The sequence below is a fragment of the Micropterus dolomieu genome, linkage group LG14, assembly GCF_021292245.1.
Source record: "Micropterus dolomieu isolate WLL.071019.BEF.003 ecotype Adirondacks linkage group LG14, ASM2129224v1, whole genome shotgun sequence".
NCBI lineage: Eukaryota > Metazoa > Chordata > Actinopteri > Centrarchiformes > Centrarchidae > Micropterus > Micropterus dolomieu.
The window spans coordinates 25,362,041-25,385,981 of NC_060163.1; the positions used below are offsets into that span (position 1 = coordinate 25,362,041).

General features: G+C 42.0%; 2 protein-coding genes across 2 annotated transcripts in view; one reads left to right on the plus strand and one right to left on the minus strand.

The window, feature by feature from the left end:
- The window catches only part of waplb (WAPL cohesin release factor b), a 34,545-nt gene extending 16,689 nt beyond the window's left edge, over positions 1-17,856 (plus strand). Inside the window, exons 6-20 of the mRNA XM_046068208.1 lie at positions 1,729-1,824; positions 2,068-2,238; positions 2,967-3,103; positions 3,238-3,349; positions 4,204-4,455; positions 5,349-5,460; positions 5,566-5,663; positions 6,867-6,943; positions 10,450-10,586; positions 10,710-10,825; positions 10,903-11,076; positions 12,851-13,067; positions 13,186-13,274; positions 13,767-13,862; positions 15,095-17,856. Coding sequence (XP_045924164.1) covers positions 1,729-1,824; positions 2,068-2,238; positions 2,967-3,103; positions 3,238-3,349; positions 4,204-4,455; positions 5,349-5,460; positions 5,566-5,663; positions 6,867-6,943; positions 10,450-10,586; positions 10,710-10,825; positions 10,903-11,076; positions 12,851-13,067; positions 13,186-13,274; positions 13,767-13,862; positions 15,095-15,160 — 1,950 coding nt within the window. The 3' untranslated portion in view covers positions 15,161-17,856. The remainder of the gene's footprint in view (positions 1-1,728; positions 1,825-2,067; positions 2,239-2,966; positions 3,104-3,237; positions 3,350-4,203; positions 4,456-5,348; positions 5,461-5,565; positions 5,664-6,866; positions 6,944-10,449; positions 10,587-10,709; positions 10,826-10,902; positions 11,077-12,850; positions 13,068-13,185; positions 13,275-13,766; positions 13,863-15,094) is intronic.
- On the minus strand, positions 17,640-19,032 carry atoh1c (atonal bHLH transcription factor 1c). The gene has a single exon (XM_046068209.1). The coding sequence runs from the start codon at positions 18,952-18,954 to the stop codon at positions 18,322-18,324; it is 633 nt and encodes a 210-aa protein (XP_045924165.1). The 5' UTR covers positions 18,955-19,032; the 3' UTR covers positions 17,640-18,321.
- Between the last annotated feature and the right edge of the window lie 4,909 nt (positions 19,033-23,941).

Genomic DNA, 23,941 nt, shown 5'->3' on the forward strand with positions numbered 1-23,941 from the left:
TGTGGTGCAAAATCCCCCCTCACCTCCCTCAGTGCTCTGCTCCACAGCCAATTCTCTCTCTTCTCTCTGTCCTGCCCTTCCCTCTTTTGTTTTTCATTATGAATGCCCCGGCAACCACCAACCACAGGTTTGGCAAAAATATATAAAGAGGGCCGGAGACGAGCCAAGGATGGCAGGATGAGGGTGGAAGGTGGCGTGGGGGGGTGTGCGTGTGCATCCTGCTGTTTGATCAGTGCTGGCCGACTCTCACCAGTTGAATCCACATCCATTTATCCTGTTTTCACTTTCCACCCCTCTCTCTTTCTCCTTCACTCCTGTGTTTCATCTCGTTTTTTTTCTCTGCAATTCTGTTTTTATCTGCAACGCCGCCTGTTATTTTTTGTTTTTTCTTTGTTCCCTTTGTTCCCCATTCTAGCCAAGTTCATCAAGAGTTAGTTTTTAGTTTTGAACCTTTATGTGGGGACCACACAAGAGAGTGCAATCAAACAGCTTCAACATCTCAAATGTAAATAATTTCCTTAGTCTTCTATTCAATGTTATAGTTGATTAAATATCATTTGATTTTTTTTTGAATTTGAAATGTAATAATACTTACCATTATGTAACATTATATATTCAGGTTTTATTTAACTTTTCGGGAGATCATTTCATAATTGATCCAAATTGTGTATTGATTCTACATTGAAGGCTTCTCTCAATACAAGTATATTTGACTTCAGATTAAAGAGTAAAAAGGTTAAAGATTAAGAAGCTGCAGTAGAATAAAATACACGTCTGAATAAAACTGAATCAAGTATGCTTCACTGTAGTATGTAAAAAGTGATTAGAAGAGAACTTGAACCTATTGAAAGTCCTTAATAGACTGTGGGGAACCTAGATGTAAAATAAAGCATCGGCTGGTTCTAGCTCAGAGAGGGATCGAGAGTTCAGGACAGAACTTCCTCACTTATGGTTGACAAAATCCCTCCAATCTAACTACGTGTTTTACCTTTTACACTGGTGTTAAATAGTGTTACACACAATTCCTCTTAATGGCTCATTAGTGTAATGGCCTAGATGGCAGAGAACTCAAAGCAGAGAGCCAAAATCTACTTTTCTTAAACTATTTAATGACCTACCAATGTGTTTTTGGCCAATAGAAACATATTGCATATTGTCTTCCTCACTACATTTCTACACTGAAGAAATGTGAAGATGCTGGATGTGGAGGTCCTGGGCTGGTGTGGTTACACGTGGTCTGCGGTTGTGAGGTCGGTTGGATGTACTGTAAGTTCTCTGAAACGCCTTTTGAAGACGGCTTATGGTAGAGAATGAACATTCAATTCACGGGCAACATCTCTGGTGGACATTCCTGCAGTCAGGATGCCAAATACATGCTCCCTCAAAACAACATCTGTGGCATTGTGCTGTGTGATGGAACTACACATTTTGGAGTGGCCTTTTATTGTGGCCAGCCTAAGGCCTTTTATTGTGGCCAGCCTAAGGCACACCTGTGAGGTGGATGGATTATTATGGATATCACAAACACAGATTCTGACAGATTTGTGAACAATATTTGCAAGAAATAGGCCTTTTGTGTACATAGAGAAAGTCTTAGATCTTTGAGTTCAGCTCATGATGAATGGGGGCAAAAACAAAAGTGTTGGGATTATAATTTTGTTCAGGGTATATTTGCGCTTCCAGTCTCAGTGATGATGTATCTGGCTTTTCTGTGTGTTCATGTTACAGTCTCCTACCAAAGCTGTGTACAACGCCAGACACTGGACGTTGGAGAGTGAAGAGGAGCCCCCACCATCTTACTTCTCACGGTCACAGACAGCTCCTGTAAGTGTACATGCCCGCACACACGATAAGGCTCAGCCTAAAGTAATTTAATGATGGCTACAAAAGTAAAAATCACCACGTCCTTTTCACAGTCACCGCTTCAAATCCATCATGATAAAAATTATTTGATAATACAGTTTTCAGAACCCTTTTGTTACGGACAAGTTTGGTCGGTTGCACAAAAATATTTAGGATCCAGGTGTTGTTTCCCCATTTCACATGACATCTCCTCCATCATACCAGGTGCCAGTCTCAGCGGGAGGATCCAGTAAGGAGCCCTCTGATGCTCAGAAGGATGAAGGTGTTTTTAAGGCCCCTCCCCCTCCTCCCAAGGTCACAAAGTGTGTCACCCTCCCTACAGATCTCTACCAGGACACTGTCACCGCACTCAAATGCCGCAAAGAGCACAAGGAGGTACATGGCTATTTTTCATATATCCTAAACCTGAATGAATCAACTATATATAAATGCATATGCAGGAATATATAGTAACTAAAATGTCTTGTTAAAATGTTTTATTTTTTTTTTTTCAACTGCTGCCATTGTGTAAACACTTAGAGGCATGTTGCGCCTGTCTGTCTTTTGATGTCCCAGTCCTGGTGGGCGAGGTCTTAAATTTAGCCTTGCGTGCAGTGTTTTAATTGTTCTTTTATTCATTACTGTGTAAACATCCCTAATCGGAGTTCCTTAAACCTGCCAGCAGGGGGCGACTCCACTGGTTGAAAAAGGAAGTTATTTTACAGAAGTCTGGGACAAAATGTTTCTACTTCTCAGCTGATTTATTCCCTCAGTAAACACTTTCCTGATGAGTTTATGGTCTCAGTCGCTAGTTTCAAGTCTTCTTCAACACAGCATGATGTTCATTTAGTAAATTATGGTCCCATTTAGAGGAAGATAGACCAGAAAGCAGGGGAGTCTTTAGGGCGGGGCTACCTTGTGATTGACAAGTCGCTACCACGGTGATCTGACCTGACAAGCGTAGCAATGCATATCCCTCCCCAGCTCCAAACTCGAGGCTTCAAAACGGTCTGTCTGTAGTTACATGTCATCCCTTCTCCCCCATTCCCTGTCACACTCTACTAGTTAAAGTCAATATAATAAGAAAACAATTACTAATTTATCCCCGCCCCCGTGTTTTCCAGCTGTATACGGTCGTCCAGCATGTGAAGCACTTCAATGACGTGGTGGAGTTTGGAGAGAACCAGGAGTTTACTGATGACTTTGAGTATCTGGCTACTGGTCTGAAGAGTGGACAACCTCTCAACACACGCTGCCTTAGGTAAGAACCCGCTGGCGCGCCTTATGGAGGGAATGAAATGCACCCTCCCCATGCACTGCTGCTGTGCATAAACATATAAATATCTAGCAATTCTTTGCACGATATGCTGATGCCATTTGTTTCTGTGTCTCCAGTGTGATCAGCCTGGCTACACGCTGCGCCATGCCCAGCTTCAGGATGCACCTCCGGGCCAGAGGGAAGGTAGCTCAGGTCTTTAAAACACTCAATGACGCTCCGCAACACCCGGTAAGGATCAGTACAGATGAACCAGTTCACTCAATAAACCTCGACTCAACCTGAAAGCTGCTGAACCTGCTAGGTCTGTTGCGTTGTGTCCTTAAAATAGACCGAATATAATGAAAATAATTGCCGAATGTGCTTTTTACTCAGTGTTTCCCACAGGATTTGGAGAGACTAGCTTAATCGCCTTCTCAGAAACGAGTGACAGAAACACTCAGACTGGTCAGACCGTTTGTTGCCTTTTCTAAGAAGTCAGCCACAGATGGAGTGGATGTGCTGGGAGACAATTCAGCAGAACAGTGCCTGCAAACGGCGATCTTTGCATTTTTCTCAGACACTTTAAAATGCTTCCACACTGGCAACATGTCAACGTGATTGTTCGGTGAAATGTATTCCGTCTTTTGACTGACACCGAAAGTGCTTTATTTGCTATTTTCAGCCAATTAATTTTGGTGGGCGAACATTCGATGCATCCCGACCGGTGATGACAGGAGTTAGAAGGAATTTATAGTGCGTCTGTGTTTTATGGTACAGCATGGGGGTCATGATGGTTGTTTGTTTTCTCCTTTTGAATTCAGAAAAACAATTTAAACAGAGACTGAGACTGAAAAGCCATCTGTACTGATGGCTGAACAACGTGAAAATACAGAGATGGAAAATTGTAACTGTAATTGCTGTAATTTAAATCAGCTTGAGTGGATGTCTGCCATGAGACACAGTGTTAGAAATTCTATCCTTGAAGGTTACAAAGCAGGAGAAATTCAGCATTATCTGCATAATAACATAGCCACAAGACATTTCTGGAATATACACAGTGAAATCTCTGAGAACTGAATTTGGTTTGACTCTCCTTTCTACAGAATCTGGCTATGTGCACGGCATCTCTGATGTACATCCTCAGTAGAGACCGGTTGAACATGGATCTGGACCGATCATGTCTGGACCTGATGATCCGGCTGCTGGAGTTGGACCAGGACCAGGACCATGGGGGAGGAGCTGGGACCGACTCCAGCACTCAGTTCAGTGCCAGGGAAATTGCCAAGATGAAGGAGAAGATCAGGAAGCTCTGCGACACCGTACACAACAAGCACCTGGACCTACAGAACATAACGGTACTGAAGAAGGATCCTACTTTACTTAAAACGGCTGGTTTCCATCACGCTGCATCATTTTAATTCCATGTACTCAGTGTTTTCTGCAGAACTGTCGAGGTGGAAAAACCTTGAAAAGGCATTTAGACCGTTGCACCTCTCCTCTGAACCCTCTGAGTAATGATCTTCTTTCAGCAGCTCTTCAGTCAGGGTGACTCACACATACCCACATGTGTCAAGATATTCCTAGCAGCTCGGAGCTGAATGTATTTTGTGATCTAAAACATCTACAGTAAATAGTAGGGCTGGAACGGTTCTGAGACTGAAGATTCAAGAGGCAGAACTGTGACACACCCGCTCCCTGGACTGTTGAGCTCTCATTAAGACATGAATGAGGTGCAACTGTGGTGGCAGCGGCGGCCTGTGGGGGGGGTGGGCTCGGTCGCTGTGTAGATCGTATTTGTATTAAAAGTAGGTTATTGTAGGTCATTATTTTAGTGTTTATTTAGTACTTGAAGCTGCTCCTCTTCTCTCCCCCCCCCCCCACACACACCTAGCCTGCATCTCTGGTCTCTCACGGCAAACACGTTTCAGATCGAAACCGAAAGTAACGTTAGTGAGTGACATCTGCAGGGGTGCGTTTACTGTCACTCCGTAATGTAAAATTCCTACCGGGTGTATCGTTACACCCCTTGTAAATATCAGGTTTTGGTGTTGGTCTCTTACAATCAAAGAAGGAAGCTGTCTTTATAGAGCTGCTATTGCCATAAAATCCATCTTTGAAAACATCCCAGAATGCACTGCAGCAGTATTATCACAAAATAACTGGAGTTGTAACCTGTTACACTGAGTCTTCAGTGCAGATTTAAGCTGATTGATGTCTTTGTTTTTTTGTCCCTCCTCTCTCCCTGCAGACGGGTCATTTAGCCATGGAGACGTTACTGTCTCTGACTTCAAAGCGAGCGGGAGACTGGTTCAAAGAGGAACTACGGCTACTGGGAGGACTGGACCACATAGTAGATAAAGGTGAAAGATATTATAAAGAATTTGTATTGACTCAAAACAACAGAAAAAGATGATGATGAATCTGGTTTCTGATTCTGTGTCCCTCTGTTTGTTTCCCCTCCACAGTGAAGGAGTGTGTTAATAACTTAAACCAGGAAGACGATAAGGAGAAGCTGGTGTCGTCTCTGTGGGGAGCTGAGAGGTGTTTACGGGTGTTAGAGAGTGTAAGTGTAATTGTTTTGTTTTTACATTTGATACTGATTTCTTTTTATTATTTTTTTAATCAATTAATTAAAAACATTTTTTTTATTTTTTTTTATGCGCGCACACACACACTTACCGTTTTATTTATTTATTTTAATTTTTTATATATATATATATTTTTTTTTTAACACACATGCATACTGTTTTATTCATTTATTTTATTTTTATTATATATATATATATATATTTTTTTTTTTTTTTTTTAACATACACTTTGATTACTCTACGCTTTAATTGTTTAATGAAATGTATGGGGCTGATTGTTCTTATGTTGTGTATATATGATGCTTTGGCAATGTTGTTATTACATTCATGCCAATAAAGCTAATTTGAATTGAATTGAAAGTGCAACACAGATTGAGGGGAGGTTTGGGAAAACGGATAACTAACAAACAGACCCGGACAAGGGGGTAGCATTTAGGTCCAGCACTGTCAGGATCAACTATATCTTTTACAAGTCTGTATTACTGAAAGAGGAGGGTGTTTTTGAATTTAACAGGATCCAAGAACAAATTGTTTCACTTTTTTTATTTGACAACAAAAACCACTTGTATAAAGTAAAATACTTCGGCAAAACCTGTTCAAACTATCGAGGTTTAGTTGAACTCTATCGTTCTACCTTTGCTGGGGGACACGACAACATTTGTTAGTCCTGATACTGTTATAATCTCTTGTGTCCTCTGACCCAGAAGCCAAACATCTTCACACAGAAGGAATTACAGTTATGAGTGTGTGAAACTGTTGAGGTCCAGTTAGGTACTGATTTCCCTTATTTTTTGGTACAGGTCAGTCATTTTTTATATTCAAATGAAGAGGTTCATCTCAGATTTGGGTTTAGCTGGATCGGTCACATGTTTGTGTTCAGGGTAGGTATAAGGTTTTGGGCCACAGATGGATCCACTGCCACAAATGACACAAACCACTCCAGATCTTCTGCATCAACCTGCGTGATACAAAAAAAGTTGTCACCTATTTCCTAAAATGAAATATAAAGGAGTCGGACGGTTTTCAGCTTAATCGGCTGTAACCGGGGCCGATCGTTGTGACACACGTCAGTTCTGTACGTGTGTGTCTGAATGGGAATCAGCCAAGATGCCAATCGGTGCATCTCTAGTGTTTATTGTTCAGGGGGAAAGTAATAATCTTTGTTTGTGTACATACAGGTGACCGTCCACAACCCAGAGAACCAGGGCTACTTGATCGCCTACAAAGACTCATCACTTATCATCTCCTCTGCAAAGTGAGCGCACACACTTACACACTCGGTCTTTGACCTCTGACCTCAGAGGTGTCATTAACGTCTATCCGCCCTGCCTGAGTCTGTCTGACTCTGTTGAACATGAACAAGTGTCCAGCCGCGCTCTGATAGGATTTAGTGTGATTAATTTAAAATTGACAGATCTGATCAACACGACACCACCTGTAATGTTTTTTTGTTTTTTTTTTCAAAGGTGAATTTCTAGTAAGGGAACAAATTGCATCTGATCTTCATCATCATCATCTTATGTCTTTTCACTTGACAAGTTTAGTGTCCCACGATGAGTTTTTTATTCTAGGGGACACACACTGAATACCTTGAATTATTTATTATGAAAATTTGCCAATAAAACAATGTTGAACACTGACAGCAGATTAAAATGTAAAAATATTAACATCCGCCTTCAGAAAGCCAGACTGACTCAGCTGTACGTCTCTACAGTATAGACTGTCTGTATAAATCTGTGTGTGTGCGTCAGCCTGACTCTGTTTGCCTGATGGTTATTATGCATTTCATTATCAGGGTTTTGTTGTTCAATTTCCTGGTCGTGACATCCTGTCAATCATAGCAGCGACCTTACGCCTCTGACCTTGGCCCCCACCACTGGGAGAGCATCAGCAGAGAGAGAGAGAGGAGTCCACTGTGGAAACTTGACCTTGCACTCACTCTTTTTTTGCGTCTTTGCCCTCGAGTGTTTCAGGCACATATTAGTGTTTTTGTGTATGAATCGTATCTGGTAGCTTTATTTTTTATTTATTCATTTTGTCGTTAATTCTTGACCTGCACTGATACATAAGACATTTCTGTGACTTTCCACAAAGCTGTCTTTTTCCTTATTCTGTTTGTCACGGATGGCTACACAAGACGAGACACGAGATTTGGGTTCACAAGATTGAGACGAGATTTTAACAATAATTTTTAGAAATCTTCCAGGCTGAATTAAATGCAACTTTTGAGCTTTAAACAGTTATGCAGTTTCCTGCATTCTGGTGGATTTTTTTTTTTTTTTTTCCTGCGCCAATTTATGGTGGAAATATTTTTATCTATATAAAGGGAAACAAAGTTCAGGCAGCGGGTGACAATTCAAAAATCTACCAATATAACTGAATATAATGCAATATGGCAACTTTTCTGAATCCCTCCCTGCTGAGTCATGGTTTAGTCTTCCCTCCTCCTTGAGTCTTTGTTTGGGGAAGTAACCTCTTTAAATGTGACTGTGGCTCCTTTTCACCTCCAATAAGAAATTAATTCATTTTAATTCACTTAAAAACTCCTGCACTTTAACAGCTCCTGTGTTTCAGCAGCTTTTCTGCTCATGTTCAAAACTTTCTGCATGTTCAGAATCTCTCCCACAGATCTGTGTTCTCTGACATAGGGCTGGACGATACGGCCAAAAATGTGATCGCGATAAAAAGTTTCATATCTTTCGATAAAGATAATTATCACGATAAGTATCAAATCGTTTTAAAGGCTGATTTTTGCTCCTGGGTGAAAGTTGAAGAAACCAAACATAGAACATTCAAAACAATGATGATAAAATCTAATCGAGTAAAATATGGTAAAAGCTTTTTTCTGTCCTTTTTCCTCAACAAAATAAACAGCTTAATAAAAAAAAAGGTCCTAATTTGTGTATGATTCTAGTGAATAAAATCAAACATTTATTGAATATTTATTGTTGAAAAAAATTATATTGCGATAATTATTATTGTCTTATTGTCCAGCCCTACTCTGACAAGTCCAGACAAAAGTCGTAATATTACGAGACGTCATCATTTAATGAGAATTCATAATATTTAAATCTACCTGCCCAACCCTCTGCTGTGCATTGCGTTAATGCTCTGCTGGCATTTTCTCCTTCAGACAGTTTGGAAACCAAAACTACTCCCCACGTTAACATCAGCAGCTCTGGTTGGGCCTCAGTTTTTAGATGTCTACCAGCTACGTTACCACTGAGTCACAACTGCAGGGGCTCACTGCACGACAGTTTTGTTTTACGCTGCTTGAGAAAATTGAGTCTTGAGAGGCTTTTAACCAAAACATTTTTTGTCATATTTTAATCTTGTCACAACCCCAGTAATATTAGAACAATTATTAGAATAACTATACACATAGTACATTCTGTACTAACATAATGTGTATGTTGAAAAAACTAAATATCTCAAATATTAAATCGGCTTAAAGAATCCGGTATCGCTCGAAGGACGTGGTGTGGGCTTATTTACCTTCTTGCTCTTCCTCCTTCACCCTCTGTGTGACCGGACCTTTCGCTCCCTGCAGTGAGGGGGGGGGGTGAAGATGAGGATGAAGGCTAAATGGGTCGACAAAGAGCTGCTGTTTCAGCGGGTGACACAGGCCTCAGTCTGAGCATTCAGCTGTCCGCTGCGGTAACTCGATTAACCCCCAAAACCACAGGGTGAGCGAGAGAGCAAGAGAGCGAGCACCGCCACCTAAACTCTGCGCACACACCGACTCCAGGTCTTTCTCCTCTGTCTTTAACTCTTCTTCCCTGCTCTTATCTTTTCTTCCTACTCATCTGACCTCACTTTTCTCTCTTTGTTACTCTACACGCTTCCCTTATTGTTTCAACCCAAACTCACCCCTCTGTCTCGGAGTTTTTCAGCTGTCTGCAGGACTAATTCAATAATCCACCACACACACAAACAAAAGCCCAATTGCTTAGCGACAATCCTCATCAGCGTTTGAGCGGGATCCAAACTTTTTCCAACTTCAGCTGGCCTTATTTTCATAGTTTTGTCCATTAGTCCTACCGTAGATGCAGAGTAACATGAAGAAAATATTGTTGCTTCATTAACAACCTGTATTTTTCTCATCCGTCCTCCTTTAACTCTCACTTTGTCACATCCTGTCTGACTGTTGCCCTCCGTAGGCCACATTTAATTTAATACCGACGCGACGCCCCTCTTTTCTCTCTCCCTTTTCTTTTTTTCTTCCTTTATTTCCTTCCTCTGACTCCGTCCTGGTGTTCAGACTCTGGTTTCTGCTCTCAGTTCGGTCAGCGCTGTCATTAGATGTAATCAAGTTATTTGCATCAGGCGGCTGACCTGCTTCACCCCTCCTGCTGCTGCAGCCGGCGTGTGTGTGCGTTCCCCTGAATGCTGCTCTGTTTCATGAGGAAAGATGAGAGTCGAGTAGAGATGGATCCAGATGACATCTGCATGAGAATCCAGTTTGTTTGTGTTAGTGAGAAACGAGACACTAAGATTATTATTACTTTTATTCTGATAAGACAAAGTGTCCACAGGAAAAGCCACGAAGAATCGAACTTCTGCACACTGCCTGGCTTAGTGTTGGTTTATGTATTTACAACGTTTCGGCTCATAAACCTGTAAAGGTGTGTGTGTATATATGATGAAGAAATATGATGAAGGTCGACCAAAACGAGGTCTTTGGATCCTCAGTCTTCTTTTCCATGTTGCATCTCTTTGAACACTGGAAACATGTTTGTTCTCTCTCTCTCTGTCTGTCAGGGCGTTGAGGAGGTGTGAGGAGATGATCCAGCGTTACAGCAGGGAGCTGAACTTGGACGGAGCGGTGGTGGGGAAAGCAGTAGAGGACTGTATGAGGGCCATTATAGGAGTCCTGCTCAACCTGACACACGACAACGGTTAGTGCGCACACACACACACAGATTTAGTTTTACTGGAAACTAAAATGTTCATTAATCCAAGTGGATTATTGGCTGATCTGTGCTTGATTACTGTATGTACTTTTGTCTGTGTGTGCTCAGAGTGGGGCAGTACGAAGACAGGAGAACAGGAGGATTTAATAGTGACGGCTCTGAACTGTGTTCTCAAAGTTCCTCAGTATCTTCCACAAGAGCAGAGGTTCGACATCCGAGTGCTGGTGAGTATCTCTCACACATACACACACATACTTTTAGTGTTTATTCCAAAAATTAATTGTGTGTGTGTTGTGTTCAGGGTCTGGGCCTGCTGATCAACCTGGTGGAGTACAGTGCCAGGAACAAGTACTGTCTGATGGAGATGGAGATGGAGGGAGGTCAGGGTCCCTGCAACTCCACAGTCTTGCTGAACCCTCAGCACCAGGACATCACCAGCACCGGCCCACTGAGCGCCATTGCAGCCCTTGTACAGGTGCGTGAATACATTGTTATATCAGATTTATTTTAGTGCGGGCGGATTTAACAGAATAAAAGACATATATTTTTGTTTTTGGGTTCACCTTGTTATGGATGTTTTCTGACTTGCCTCTAGTTTTATGTAGTTAGTTTTTTTTTTTTTTTCTGCCTCGACCCCAAAATAATGAAGTTTGTGGTGCTCACAGCGGTGAACAGCGTCCTGCAGTATCTCTCTTTCCTCTGCACACAGTTTGAGCAGCACAAGCAGCACCAGAGTAATTAATGCAGCAGGTGCTGAATGAGAAATATTTCAAGCTGATCACATTTACATGTTAGACTGTAAATTAATATTCATATTATCCTGGTCTCAGTTCATCTCGTCTGCGTGTTCTGGACTGCTGTGGCAGCTCAGTTTCCCATGAGGACCATAAATTATTTAAATCAAATCATCCCACATAATCAGATTTGCCTCATGCGCTTATCCAGACTGACTTCCAGTGAGGTCAACTGTAGAATCAGCAGCGGCAGCCTGATGACATGCAGAGACTAACGAGAACGAAGAAATACAGGGCGTCTTAAAAGTATTTTTAAAAAGTCTTAAAATTTATTCTAAACATATTTTTGAATGTGACATTACATTGTCCTTTGCTTGCTGTGACTGTAGGATGTTATACGGCAGCACCGGTAACGTTACTGGACGAGGTCCGTGTCTGGGTTTCAGCGTTGCTCCACTGTTGTAGTAACGCGTATTCAGCTACATCACCCCGATGTCTCCTTACGTTAAAGCAGCACGGGATGAATAATCACTGAAGCAACTGGCATTTACGTTACATATCTTATCTAGCCAAGGTGTAACTTATTGCAGCAACTCATATTGCACTAGATTAATTTTTTTATTTTCTATTTAGTTTGGGTTTTTTTTTTTTGTTTCAAAACTTAATGTGACAAATATTTTATTCATTTTATGTTATCAAAGTACAATCACACCACAAAGCTGTTGTGTATAATTGTGTTTTATTAAATTCAGGTAACTTATTCTTTTCTCAGGCTTAAAATTCCATCTGATTTTACATTGTATGACCGAGAAGTTGGCATCAAATTTAATCCTAGGTGGTATTAAAAAGGTCTTAAATCTTAAATTTAACTTGGAGAATCCTGAGGGTACCCTGAAAATAAAAGAGGAGGGGGGTGCAAATGATTTATTTAGGGTAAAAAAGTCCGGCAAGATGTGACTTTAGTAATGTGTGTTAGTAATATGGAGTGCTTCATGAAACTGGGATTAATAAAAGATCTAATACTTGTCCTGACTTCAGAATTCGAGACACATTTAACACATAATCTGTTTTTTTAGATGACGGTTGAATTTAAGGTTAAACATAATCAGCATGGCTTGGGAAAGTTTAAATCTGTTTTGAAAACACGACAGCTTTAAATATTTCACTGAGTGGAGTTACAGTAGATGTAAAGGTATTTGTGTAGCACCTTTTAAATTAAATACAAATAAACAAAAGAAATGCATGCCCGACTGTCACATTTCTACAGTTGTTACCACGTTAAGTTTAAAGCTCTCATATGTAGGATTTTAACCTTTCTGACTTTGGCGCCCCCCGGTGGCAGTAACATCAGAATCCGTTTTATTGCCAGGTACATTTTCACATACGAGGAATTTGTCTTGGTATAAATTGGTGCTTACCGTACACATGAACTTAAATAGAAATCTAAATATATAAAAAGTACAGAGATCAAAAGATGTACTTAAGATGCACTGGCTCCCTGTTTGTCCTTCTCAGCTGTTCCTCCAGCGGGAGCGGGCCGCCATCCAGGCTGAGGCGCAGACAGATGACCTCATCAAGGAAGCTCCGAAACCTGCGTTGGACCAGAGCGGAGAGTGGCAGGAGACCGGCGGGGAGATCCAGTGGGTCGCCAACGACAACAACAACGACTCGGATAAACAGGAAGAAGCCAAGGAGAAGGAAGAGGAGGACGAGGAGCTGGACCTCAACAAAGGTACAACCGTGTTGGGGTTTGTTTGTTTTTTAAGATGTTACCAGCTTACGTGTGTTGATTTGAGAACATTATAACTGAAAATGTTTCTTCCTCCATGTCGTCATCTTCCTCCTCTCAGCTCTGCAACATGCAGGGAAGCACATGGAGGACAGCATCGTGGCCTCCTACACAGCACTGCTGCTGGGCTGCCTGTGTCAGGGGAGCTCGGTGAGTCGCACACACGTACAAAACAAGACCGATGCCAGATGTAGAAGTGAAGCATCGATACTCTCCCAACCCTGTGTTTGACCAGTTGTCGGCTTTCTATTTTTACTCTGTCCTGTAAAGCCAATGAGCTGAAAAATGACCGTGAGAAACGGCTGCTGGTGCTGATCAGCAGCCAGTAAAACACTGAAGCTCTGTTCAAAGTCCAAAACAAAAATCTGACTCAACAAGCAGGTGCATTGGTTTCCCATCATTATTGCTTCACACCTTAAATAACTTGGAGTTTCCACCTCGTGAGGATTTTTAACCGTTTGAATATGTGAAAGTAACAACAGAATAAACCACAGTGAGCTTTTGTGTAATGATACTTCATTATTTCGTTGTATGCTTCTCTAAAAGGTTCCATTGGTTGTTCAATATCAGCATCCTCTTTTTCAAATTCCTGGTTCTGATTCTTTATTTTGTGTGTATAATATTTTTTTGTCTCTCCACCAGTTGAATGTGACTACTGTGAGGGAGAACCTGCCTAAAGGGGATTTCTCCATCATGACAGAAATGCTGAAAAAGTTCCTCAATTTCATGAACCTCACTGTGAGTCATTGCTGTTTTAATACCTTGTCATATTAGGAATGTCCTTAATGATCTTGAAGAAAAACAAATCATAGATCTGTTTACGAACACAAGGATAAGTCAGGTACAGTTAAGGAAATATAAAGTACAAAGTCTAATATCCTACAAAACATCCAGAAGTAAATGTTTAATTTGAAAACTTCAGTAAATGCTAATGTTACGCAACACATGGCCAGTGTAGTAGCAGGTTACTTAAGTGAAATAATCCCTTTATTAATCACAATGTCAATGAATTAATTACCTGAATAATTAGCATGATGTATGCATGTGTTATGAGTGGATGAATTTAAGTGATGAGCTAAATACTCTACAGTTTGAATTAAAAGCAAAGCCCTAATAAAAACTTCAACTAGTCAAATAAACACTAAATCTCTGTTTTATGGAAGTTATTTGCATATATAAAACTTCTTAAAGGTTCAGTAAGTAACTCTGATAAAAATAAAATCTTAGCATACTTGCTGAAACTGCTTCCTGATTAGTACATGAGACAGAAAAAAAATAAATCCTACTGCTTGTTGACTGTCAGAACAACCAATCAGAGACCAGTGTGTAATGCAGTCAATGCTCGTGCACAGTCGCAGCCCTCCTCCCCATGCCTGCTCTCAATCAGTCGAGATCAATATCTTCAGCGCGGCTTCAGAGGTTTTGCAAACACAACGTCTGATAAACAGCCAGCAGCAATGAAAGAAGTGCCCAGCCCTCGTTGCCAACAACAGCGTACAGTACAAAACACGTGCGTGAACACGTCCCGGCTCCACATGGAGTTTGGGCCCCACTATGTTTGATGTCATGGAGCTCGTATCGACAAGTGGCAAAGAGACGTGATGACAAACAGTGGGGAATAACTTTTGAGGGGGGAGCAGTGGTGTACTGGCCTCTCATCCTGCTGTTAGATGTTGTTGCAGCTGCCTCTGAAGCCTGGGGCGCTCTGCCCTGGGCCGCGAAGCGCTGGAGGGGCGTCTTTGAGAAGACGAGATGAAGCGAGAGGGACCAGGGTCTTGGCGAGACTCTCGCCCTCTCTCACTCTCAAAAGGAAAGCGAAGCGAAAGGCCCGTCCCAGATATAGACAGGATGAGTTGTTGAACAATGAGATGGTCAGTGAATATCACAACCTCGCGTCCTCAACACGGGGGTGTGTGTGTGTGTGTGTGTGTGTGTGTGTGTGGTAACTGACCTCTACTCTCTCTCTGCAGTGTGACGTCGGCACCACAGGACAGAAGTCCATCTCCCGGATCATTGACTATCTGGAGCACTGCTAGAGAGAAGCCCGTCTCTCTCTCTCTCTCTCTCACACAAACACACTTTGACACCCACAACCATCTCCTTCATCTTCATCATCACCTCAGATTAAGTTCACTGCTGGAAACACACAAACTACAAACACACATCTTCCTCTCCGTGTCGTGACCAGACCTCGTCCTCCTCGTCCTCCAGTTAAAGCAACTGTTTATGGTTTCAGAAGTGGGAACATGGTAACTGAACGAAAAGGGTGTTTTCCTGAAATTCCTCAGATGAATTTAACTTTTATGACGTAATGAGGTGTGGCACCCCCTCCCGAGCTGTGATCAGATTTTATTTAACTCTTATTGAAGATTCAATCCGAGTCAGTATTTTTTATTTTTTTGGTTCTCTTCCTCTATTTATAAAAGTTCAGCTCAGAACGCTGAGTTTTCTTTCAGCTTTTGCTTTTGATTCGTTTCCTTTCAAAGTTTCCTCACAGTTCAGCTCTTCCCTCACCTGCTCCCCCCCTCCTCCCCCCTTCGTATTGATCGCTGACAGATTGGAGGGGAGCTGCCATTTTCCCCAGTCTGTCATCAAAGCCTTGCGCCCCTCAGCTCTGCCTCTGGAGCTGATAATCGCCAAAACAACTCAAGTGGTTTTAAAAAAAAAAACAAAAAAACAACTGCTGACCAGAATAATAGCTTTACACGCTGTGATCTTCTTCTTCTCTTTTTGCTGCTTTGACCTCTCGACTCTGTCGGAAGGAGGTGGTTTGAGGCAGAGAAATCTAAAGTATTGATCGTTTCTGGCTGAAGAGTACAGACATGACCAGTCCAGACCCCGAATTGCAGGCTTTTGTGAGTTTGAGGTGGTATTTTAAGGTGGAGCTGCCTGTAAATGTTTGTGTGAGGTCTGTTTCTAGGTGTAGCAGCCATTTTCTCTTTGGCTGTAAGAGCGTTTGTTCCCTCTTAAACCTCCGTAGCAAACTAGCTGATTTTAAATAGCTTGTTCTTCTCGTGCTGTTATCGTAACAGGGGCTTCTCCCAGCATGCCAAGCCCACTCAGTCAGTCAAAACCCAACAAACACACCTGAGACTAAAAACAGAAGGACTGTCAAGGTTGTTAAAATGCTCTGGAAACTTTGAACGCCCCCCCCCCAGCCCCCAAAAGTAGAAACTTTTTCCTTTCAAAGAATCGATCGCCTTCTCACTCAACATCAAAGCTTTGTGTCTTGGCAGGACCCGAGCCCTCCGGACCAGAACCTGTCCTCCTTCAGGTCCTTTCAATTACCGCCCTCATGTGTTCTCGCCGCTCTGAGAAAAGCCTTCAATTACAAAGGCAGCCGAGGCGCCCCGGTCTGAGAGGTGAAGGCGAGCAGCTTTTCTTTGGTTTGAAGCGAACCACCAGCGGAGAGGCTTTCAGACATCGAGTTGATACTTTGTTTTCTTCATCTTCGATTGTATTTTGACAAAGGCTGTAGCTGTTAAATCCCAAAGTTCGCTTTGTAGTTTAAACTTCACGGACACCGTCAGATCTGATCTGTTCTACACGTTGCAGGATGGAGTTTTTTCGGTGAAGTGCTGTATTTCACATTTCCCTTAGCCTGCGTTGTTGTTCCCAGAATGCATTTCAGCAGCACCAAGTGGAGAGTGCAAATTCTGATTGCTTCCGTTGTCCCTGCATGATCGCCGATCACTCCAAAATTGTAACTCAAAGGAATTCAAAGCCTAAACTCTTCTTCTTCTCCTCCTCCAGCATTAGACGTGTACACACTTATAAATGCTAAACAGTTATCAATAAAGGCTGTAAAACCAGATGAAAAGACAAAGTAAAAGTTGGTTTTATTAAAGGGGAAACGCCAAAAACACTGGATCCTACGTGTCCCATAATACAACTGGAATAGCGCCGTTCATTGGTCGCAGTGGCACTTCAATGATTCACTTCCCAAACAGAATGAAAATGATCTCTCTTGACTAAATTAAATGTAATGCAGTGTTACTTTTTTTTATCGTCACCTGACACCTTTTGTCTGAGCAAAGTCACATTTTAACGCTTTTAATTATTTGTTCCTCAACTTCTCCATAGAGTACAAACAAACGCGTGTGTCTCTGTGTTCCCTCTCAAACCCTGTAGTTTGTATTTTCAGGGTGGGACAGAGGTGTCAGTTTCTGTTTGATTTGGTGTGTAGGCTTTAAATTTAACATATAATTGAATATGTTTTAATTTCATCAGTTGTTGAAGTTTGAAGCACGCGTCATCAAGCACGTTCATCCCGTTAATTGTCTGTTCCTCTGGGATCATTACCACACACACACACACACACACACACACACACACACACACACAGTTTAACCCTCACACTCCTTTTTTTAAGTTTACAAGAGCTTTATTCACAGACGTCTGGAAGAATGAATGAAAGAGCTTTTTGTACATAGTTCTTGTACATAGATTAATTTCCTCATGTAGGAGGAGAGGCTGATGGGTAATAGGGGGAGGCTGGGGATTGTGGGTGGGGTGGATTAAATTTAAATTTAGACTGGTAGACTCTACTTTTCTGAATCTGACTCTATTTTTCATTTTCTAAAGCCTTTTCTGTGATGTTGTTTTGGACAGACAAACAGAGCTTCTTAACAAGCCAACTGCAGGAAAACTTGATCTTTGTACCAATTTGCAGACTGATGTCTTTGGTTACCTGTAAATAATTTTAAAATAATAAAAATTGCTACTTTCAGTATTTCCTGCTCTGTCTTTCTTTTCTCTGGTGATGATTTTTCAAAGAATCATTTGGCCAGATAAACTTTAATAAAGTGAATTTCAGTTTTTCTCTTATCTGAACCCCCCCCAATTCTTGGAAAACAATTTTGCTGCTTTTTTTCAAAGACATAAACTTGGCTACAACCTGCTTGGTCATAAGGGGAAAAAGATATGTTGCATAATAAATATCACAAATTCATTCTTTGTGCTGTTGGCAAGAAAAATATATTTTAACTCAAGGAATAGACAGAGACCAGGACCTGTCAATCATCTCAAAAACGCCATTCTTTTGGAAGTAAATTGAAGATCATGAAAAGTTGCATTGAAGACAGACGTATTGGAGCTTAATGTCTTTTCTTGCTTCAGGGCAAATAATTAGTTTTGTAGGAAAATAGAAAAAAAAAGTCTAATTTAAAAAAGAAAAACTGATTTAAGTTTTTAAATGTCACTTGCTTCCGCTCTTTCTCTCCCACATGTCCTCATCATAACTCCTCTGCTCCTCCTCTGTGCGCAACGGGCCTCCGCTGCTTTTACCGGTTTGAAAGTCCCTGACCGGCCCCGACGGCTCACTTGCCAGTCCCTGTGAGGGCGTAGCGGGCCCCGGGGGCCGCGGTGCGCGGGTCGTTGCTGACGCTCCGCATGCGCCCTCCTGGAGCAGCTCGCTGAGGGTGGCGATGTAAATCTGCGCCATTTGGAGCGTCTCAGATTTGGAGAGCTTCTTGTCGCTCTCCAGGTTGGGGATGACGCTCCGGAGCCGGTCGAAGGCGACATTGAGGCCCAGCATCCTCCTCCTCTCTCGGGCGTTGGCAGCAAGGCGTCGCCGTCTCTGCGCCCGCTCCAGAGCGTACTTGTCCGGCTGGAGGTAGTGCACTGCGCCTCCGGCGGGGCCCAGCCGGAGCTCCACGATGGCGCATGGAGGGTCTTTGTGGTCGCATCCGCGTCTCGTGCGCTCTGCTCCCCTGCTCCGCTGCAGCAGAGCGTGGATGTCGGCGTGGAGAGCCACCGGGGCTGCAGGTCCGACTCCTCCCTCCGGATCCACAGAGATGAAAGGCGCAAAGAGGCTTTTACTCGGCGGCATTCCTCTTCTTCCTCAGAACAAAACGTGCACCAAAGACCAAACAAGGCCAGTTCAACGAGAACTTCAACAACTTTCTTCACTTTGATGGGTGAATTTATGGACATGGGATGCGCGGGGATGCGCGGGGACGCGCAGTGCGTGCTCCGGGGGCGTGGAGAGGGTCGTGTGCTGCCTAATGAACAGAGCCAAAGTCCGCTGCAGGAGGTCTATTAACAGAGTTCATCAAAAGAGGATTAGAAGCGTCTCAGTGCGCTGCTGTGGGCCGACACACGGAGGTGGCCAAGCAGAAGAGCATCAGAGTCAAGGAGGGGAGGAAGGATGAGTGAGGTGGTGTGAGTTATAACCTCCACCCGGATTTTTTAGAGAAACAAAGTACAGTAGCTTGTGACTACAAACCAAGCAACTCCTTAATAGTCCATTTGCATCTTACCCAGGTGGGTAGCCTTGGGTTGTTTTGGGCGTCAAAAAGTATTAAAAATAAATTGTATGAAAAAGTGCAACAGAAAAACTTTAATTTACAAAAATAATCTGTGGGTACAAATAATTTATGAAATCACATGTTTAATGAATAATGAAACTCCACCTGTTAAAGAATAAAAGTTAAGTTCAGCTAATACAAAGGTTATTTGAAACATGTGGCACAGCAGTGATTTTAAGTTTTTTTTTATTTATTTATTTTTTATGGTAATATCCCTATTAAAATTATTTCAATTTAAAAATGAGATGGTGTGGGAGTTGTCCCGAATATTAAGTTATAGTTCAGATTTGTGTTTCTCAAGGTGAACTGTAGTAATTTAAAATATAATTTTTGTTTTTAACTTTATTTAGTTTCCTTTCCTCCAGGGCTGCATAACTTAATTTTCCTCAACTCTAGCTTTTGTAACAATAAAAATTCTAATTGGTTGGAGTTTTTTTTGTTGTTGTTGTTAGGGGGGGCTTATGATTTTAATATTTTGAAAATCCTGGCTGCCACCCACATGTTCTGAAGCTTTCATTGTTCTCTTCGTTCAGTCCTGCTGTGTTGGATCTCAGTGCCTCTAACCTAAAGCACTAAAGTTTAAAGCGCCACATAAAGGAAGTTACATTTCAGGCCTGTAGTAGATCTGTGCCCTCTACAGGTGGTTGTGATATTTGTTTCATATATTAAAGCTCATCAGCTTGTCACTGTGAGTCTTGTTTTTAATGTTAATTAAAAGCGTTGCGGCTCCCTGAGGGAAAAGCCTGATGATGACTGACAGTAACTGGCAGCCTCGTATCCTCTGGACAGACTCTAATGGGATTTAGCAGCGTGTCCTGACCGCTGTGTGCCAGCACTCTGCCAGACCAGGCCTTTACAAACGCCACAGCGTGGCACTGAGCCGGCGCAAAGATGGCTGCGTGACACACAGGAACATAATAGACTCCTTATGGCCAGGAGGACTCACGCTGTCTGAGGCTGCTGCTTCGTTTCTTTTTACTCTCCAATCTGGAGCACGTGGGGAGGTTTGGCTTCACGGCTCAGATGACAGTTGTTGGCATTCTCCGCTTTATTAAACCCAATGAAATGGCTCATTGCAGCCAGCGGACGGACACGGGCCGCAGATCAAACCCTCACACCGCCATGACGGGCCCATCCAGATGACACCTACAGAACTGTTTAGTCTTCTGACCATATCAGACCTTCTGTTCTTCTCCATCAAACTGACCACAGAGCAAGTCAGGTTAATTTTTGAGTGTGGTTTTTTTTTTTTTTATTATTTCCATAGAAATAAAGTTTAGCTTGGAAACTTTTTGTTAGACATCACGTCTGCTTTTATTTCTGTCACTCAGATTGTTGTAGCACTGCTGCGCTATGACGACAATAATGTGAGTTTGACAACTTGACCACCAGCAATATTTATTACATTTTGGCTCTGTTTTAAAGAAGAAGGCTGGCATTTTCCTGTATTTTTATAATGTCATAAAAGACACCAAATCAACAAAGTGTTATTAGTCGTAATACTTTCTTTCTACTTGGTCGAGGCAGATGGCCGCCCACCCTGAGCCATGGTTCTGCTCGAGGTTTCTGCCTCTTAAAAGGAAGTTTTTCCTTGCCTCTGTCGCCTAGTGCTGCTCTTGGTGGGAATTGTTGGGCTTCTGTAAATAACATCATAGAGTATGGTCTAGACCTGCTCTTTTATGAAAAGTGCTGTGAGATAACTGTTGTTGTGATTTGGCGCTGTATAAATAAAACTGAATTGAATACTTTCTGACTTCCCTACGCTGTCTGTGGCTCTCGGCTCAAAGGCTCATTGGTTCCTACTGAAGACGTACATCTTTAAAAACACCTCACAAATAAAGAGCTTAACTGTCGTTTTTAGCAAATGTCGCTCAAACAGTCGGAAAGTTGTGTGTTTGTTGGCGACTATTTTCAGCGGCGGATGAATCCACATGTGGTGTTCTAGTGAGTATTCGGGACAGCAGGACAGTGAATGTGGGTCAGAATAAACTACAGTCAGGAAGAACATTAATCAGGCTTTAATACACACATTAGACTTGTTAGATTCATACTTTCATAGTTGGTTTTGGTCTTTTCATAGTATTTAATGATGAAAAGCATCTAACATCACCAGAGTTATCCTTTAAGGGTAAATGTTTGTTCATTAAAAATCAACACACAACAAAAAACAGGCCTATAGGTTTTTATTGATCTGTAATTCACTGAGAAACCAACTAAAGGCAGATTTCTGCTTAGGAAATAAAAATACAATTGACTAGCGAGCAGTTGGGTTTGGCTTCAGTTGTTAACACTCTCTGCTTTATTAAACCCAATGAAATGGCTCATTGCAGCCAGCAAATGGACACAGGCTGCAGATCAAACCCCTGTCTTTTGCCACTTTCATCCACTGAGTCAGTGAGGCAACGGAGCGATGAGTTTTCAACCCTCATCCAGAGACGTGGTTGTTTTGCACATTTCAGGCATTTTGTCTCTCACATCAAAACAATAACAAAAGGTGTAGTTTGATGACATCGTGAAGTAACGTGGGATCATGTCTTCATTGTTAAACCAACCTCCATGGCTGATGAAAAATCTCACTTGAGAAGGTAATGTATCACCGTTTATTCACATTAGGTTTAGTCACATTCGCACACTTCCTTCCTCACTCTCTGAGTTTAATTCTTGCTGGCATACAACAACAAGGTGTTGAAACATTCCTCAGAGACTTTGGTCCATATTGACATGATAGCACCAAGCTGCTATAGATTTGTCGGCTGCAGATCCATGATGTGAATCTCCCGTTCCACCACATCCCAAAGGTGCTCTGTTGGATTGAGATCTGGTGACTGTGGAGGCCATTGGAGTTCAGTGAACTCATTGTCATGTTCAAGAAACCAGTTTGAGATGATTTGAGCTTTGTGACTTCGTGCTTTATCCTGGTGGAAGCAGCCATCAGAAGATGGGGACACTGCGGTCATAAAGGGATGGACGTGGTCAGCGACAATACTCAGGTAGGCAGTCACGTTTAAACGATGCTCAGTTGGTACTAAGGGGCCCAAAGTGTGCCAAGAAAATATCCCCACCGTTACACCACCAGGAACAGCAGCCTGAACCTTTGATACAAGGCAGGATGGATCCATGCTTTCATGTTGCCAAATCCTGACCCTACCATCTGAATGTTGCAGCTGAAATCAAGACTCATCAGACCATTTTTCCAATCTTCCATTGTCCAATTATGGTGAGCCTGCGGCAAGTTGTCTTGACCACGTCTACATGCCTAAATGTATTGAGTTGCTGCCATGTGATTGGTTGATTAGCTATTTGTATTGATAAACAATTGACCAGGTGTATCTCATAAAGGTGAGTGTATAACATAGGTCTAGTTGTTTTGTTTTTTATGACATTTTCATGGAGAAATGTTACATATTAACCCTTTAAAACAAATCCAAATCATACGGACACTTTGTACATTGATTTTTCTCCCCTCCAGTTCACTGGTTTCAGTTCATTTGGGTTTTCTATTCAAACAAATATCAGCAGTAAGAACATAAAAGCTTAAAATGAAAGATTCTCAGTGTTGTTAATGTCAGGCAGGTTAGATGTCAGTATGAAATGTTTAATATTTCTGATTCATTTCAGTGTCTTGCATCATAGACCACGAAGCTGATAAATGCTTAAAATGTTTTTTTTTATCTGCGAAAATAAATTTGCCGTCTGCTCGAAAATCCATCAACCAATATTTCATGTCTTCTAACAAAGTTTTTCAGAAGGAAAGGTCATTTGTTTTAAAAGTTATCACTGTATATTATAATAACAAAAACAATGATAGAAGTAATTCATATTAGTGACTTTTCTTTCTCTTGATATTATCCAGGCTGCATTGGCAAAACTTAAATTTAAGAGCAGAGCAGAACCTCATTTATGATTCATTAAAACCCAGCTAGCAGTTAAGTTACGGTTCTCATCTCGTTCCTATTTTGGTCACATGCTGTTAGTGTTGTGTTTGGCTGGTTTTGCCTTCTGATGATGAAATATTATCTCTCTCTTTGCCCACAGCAAGTAACACGGTCGTGGGTCAACAGGGAGCTGGTCTTTTGCAAACTTGATGTAGACATGTAAAAGTGCAGGTTAAAACTTCTAGAGACCAGGTCCAGTCTGCAGAAATCTTCTGACCTCCTCTTTCTGTCGCTCTAATGCAGTGGTTCTCAAGCTGGGGGGGGCCGAACTTTTTGGGCTTCTAAAGGAGGGCAAAAAAAAAAGTCACAGTCAGAGTAGATTGTCATTGTCAGATTAGGCGATCAAAGAATTATAAATTCTTGTCGAAGTGGCAGACTTCATGCTGGATCCTGATCAATCATAGCTTGCCATCTTTCAAAACTTGTGTGATGTAAAGATGTAATCGGTATGGCCCCAGGGACTGATTGTGCTTGCCAGCATGTAACGTTTTGCTTGTGGAAAAAGAATAAAACCACCTTTTCACCAGTCTGAACAGCCATTCAGAGGGCTCTCACTGATTCGACATGCTGAATC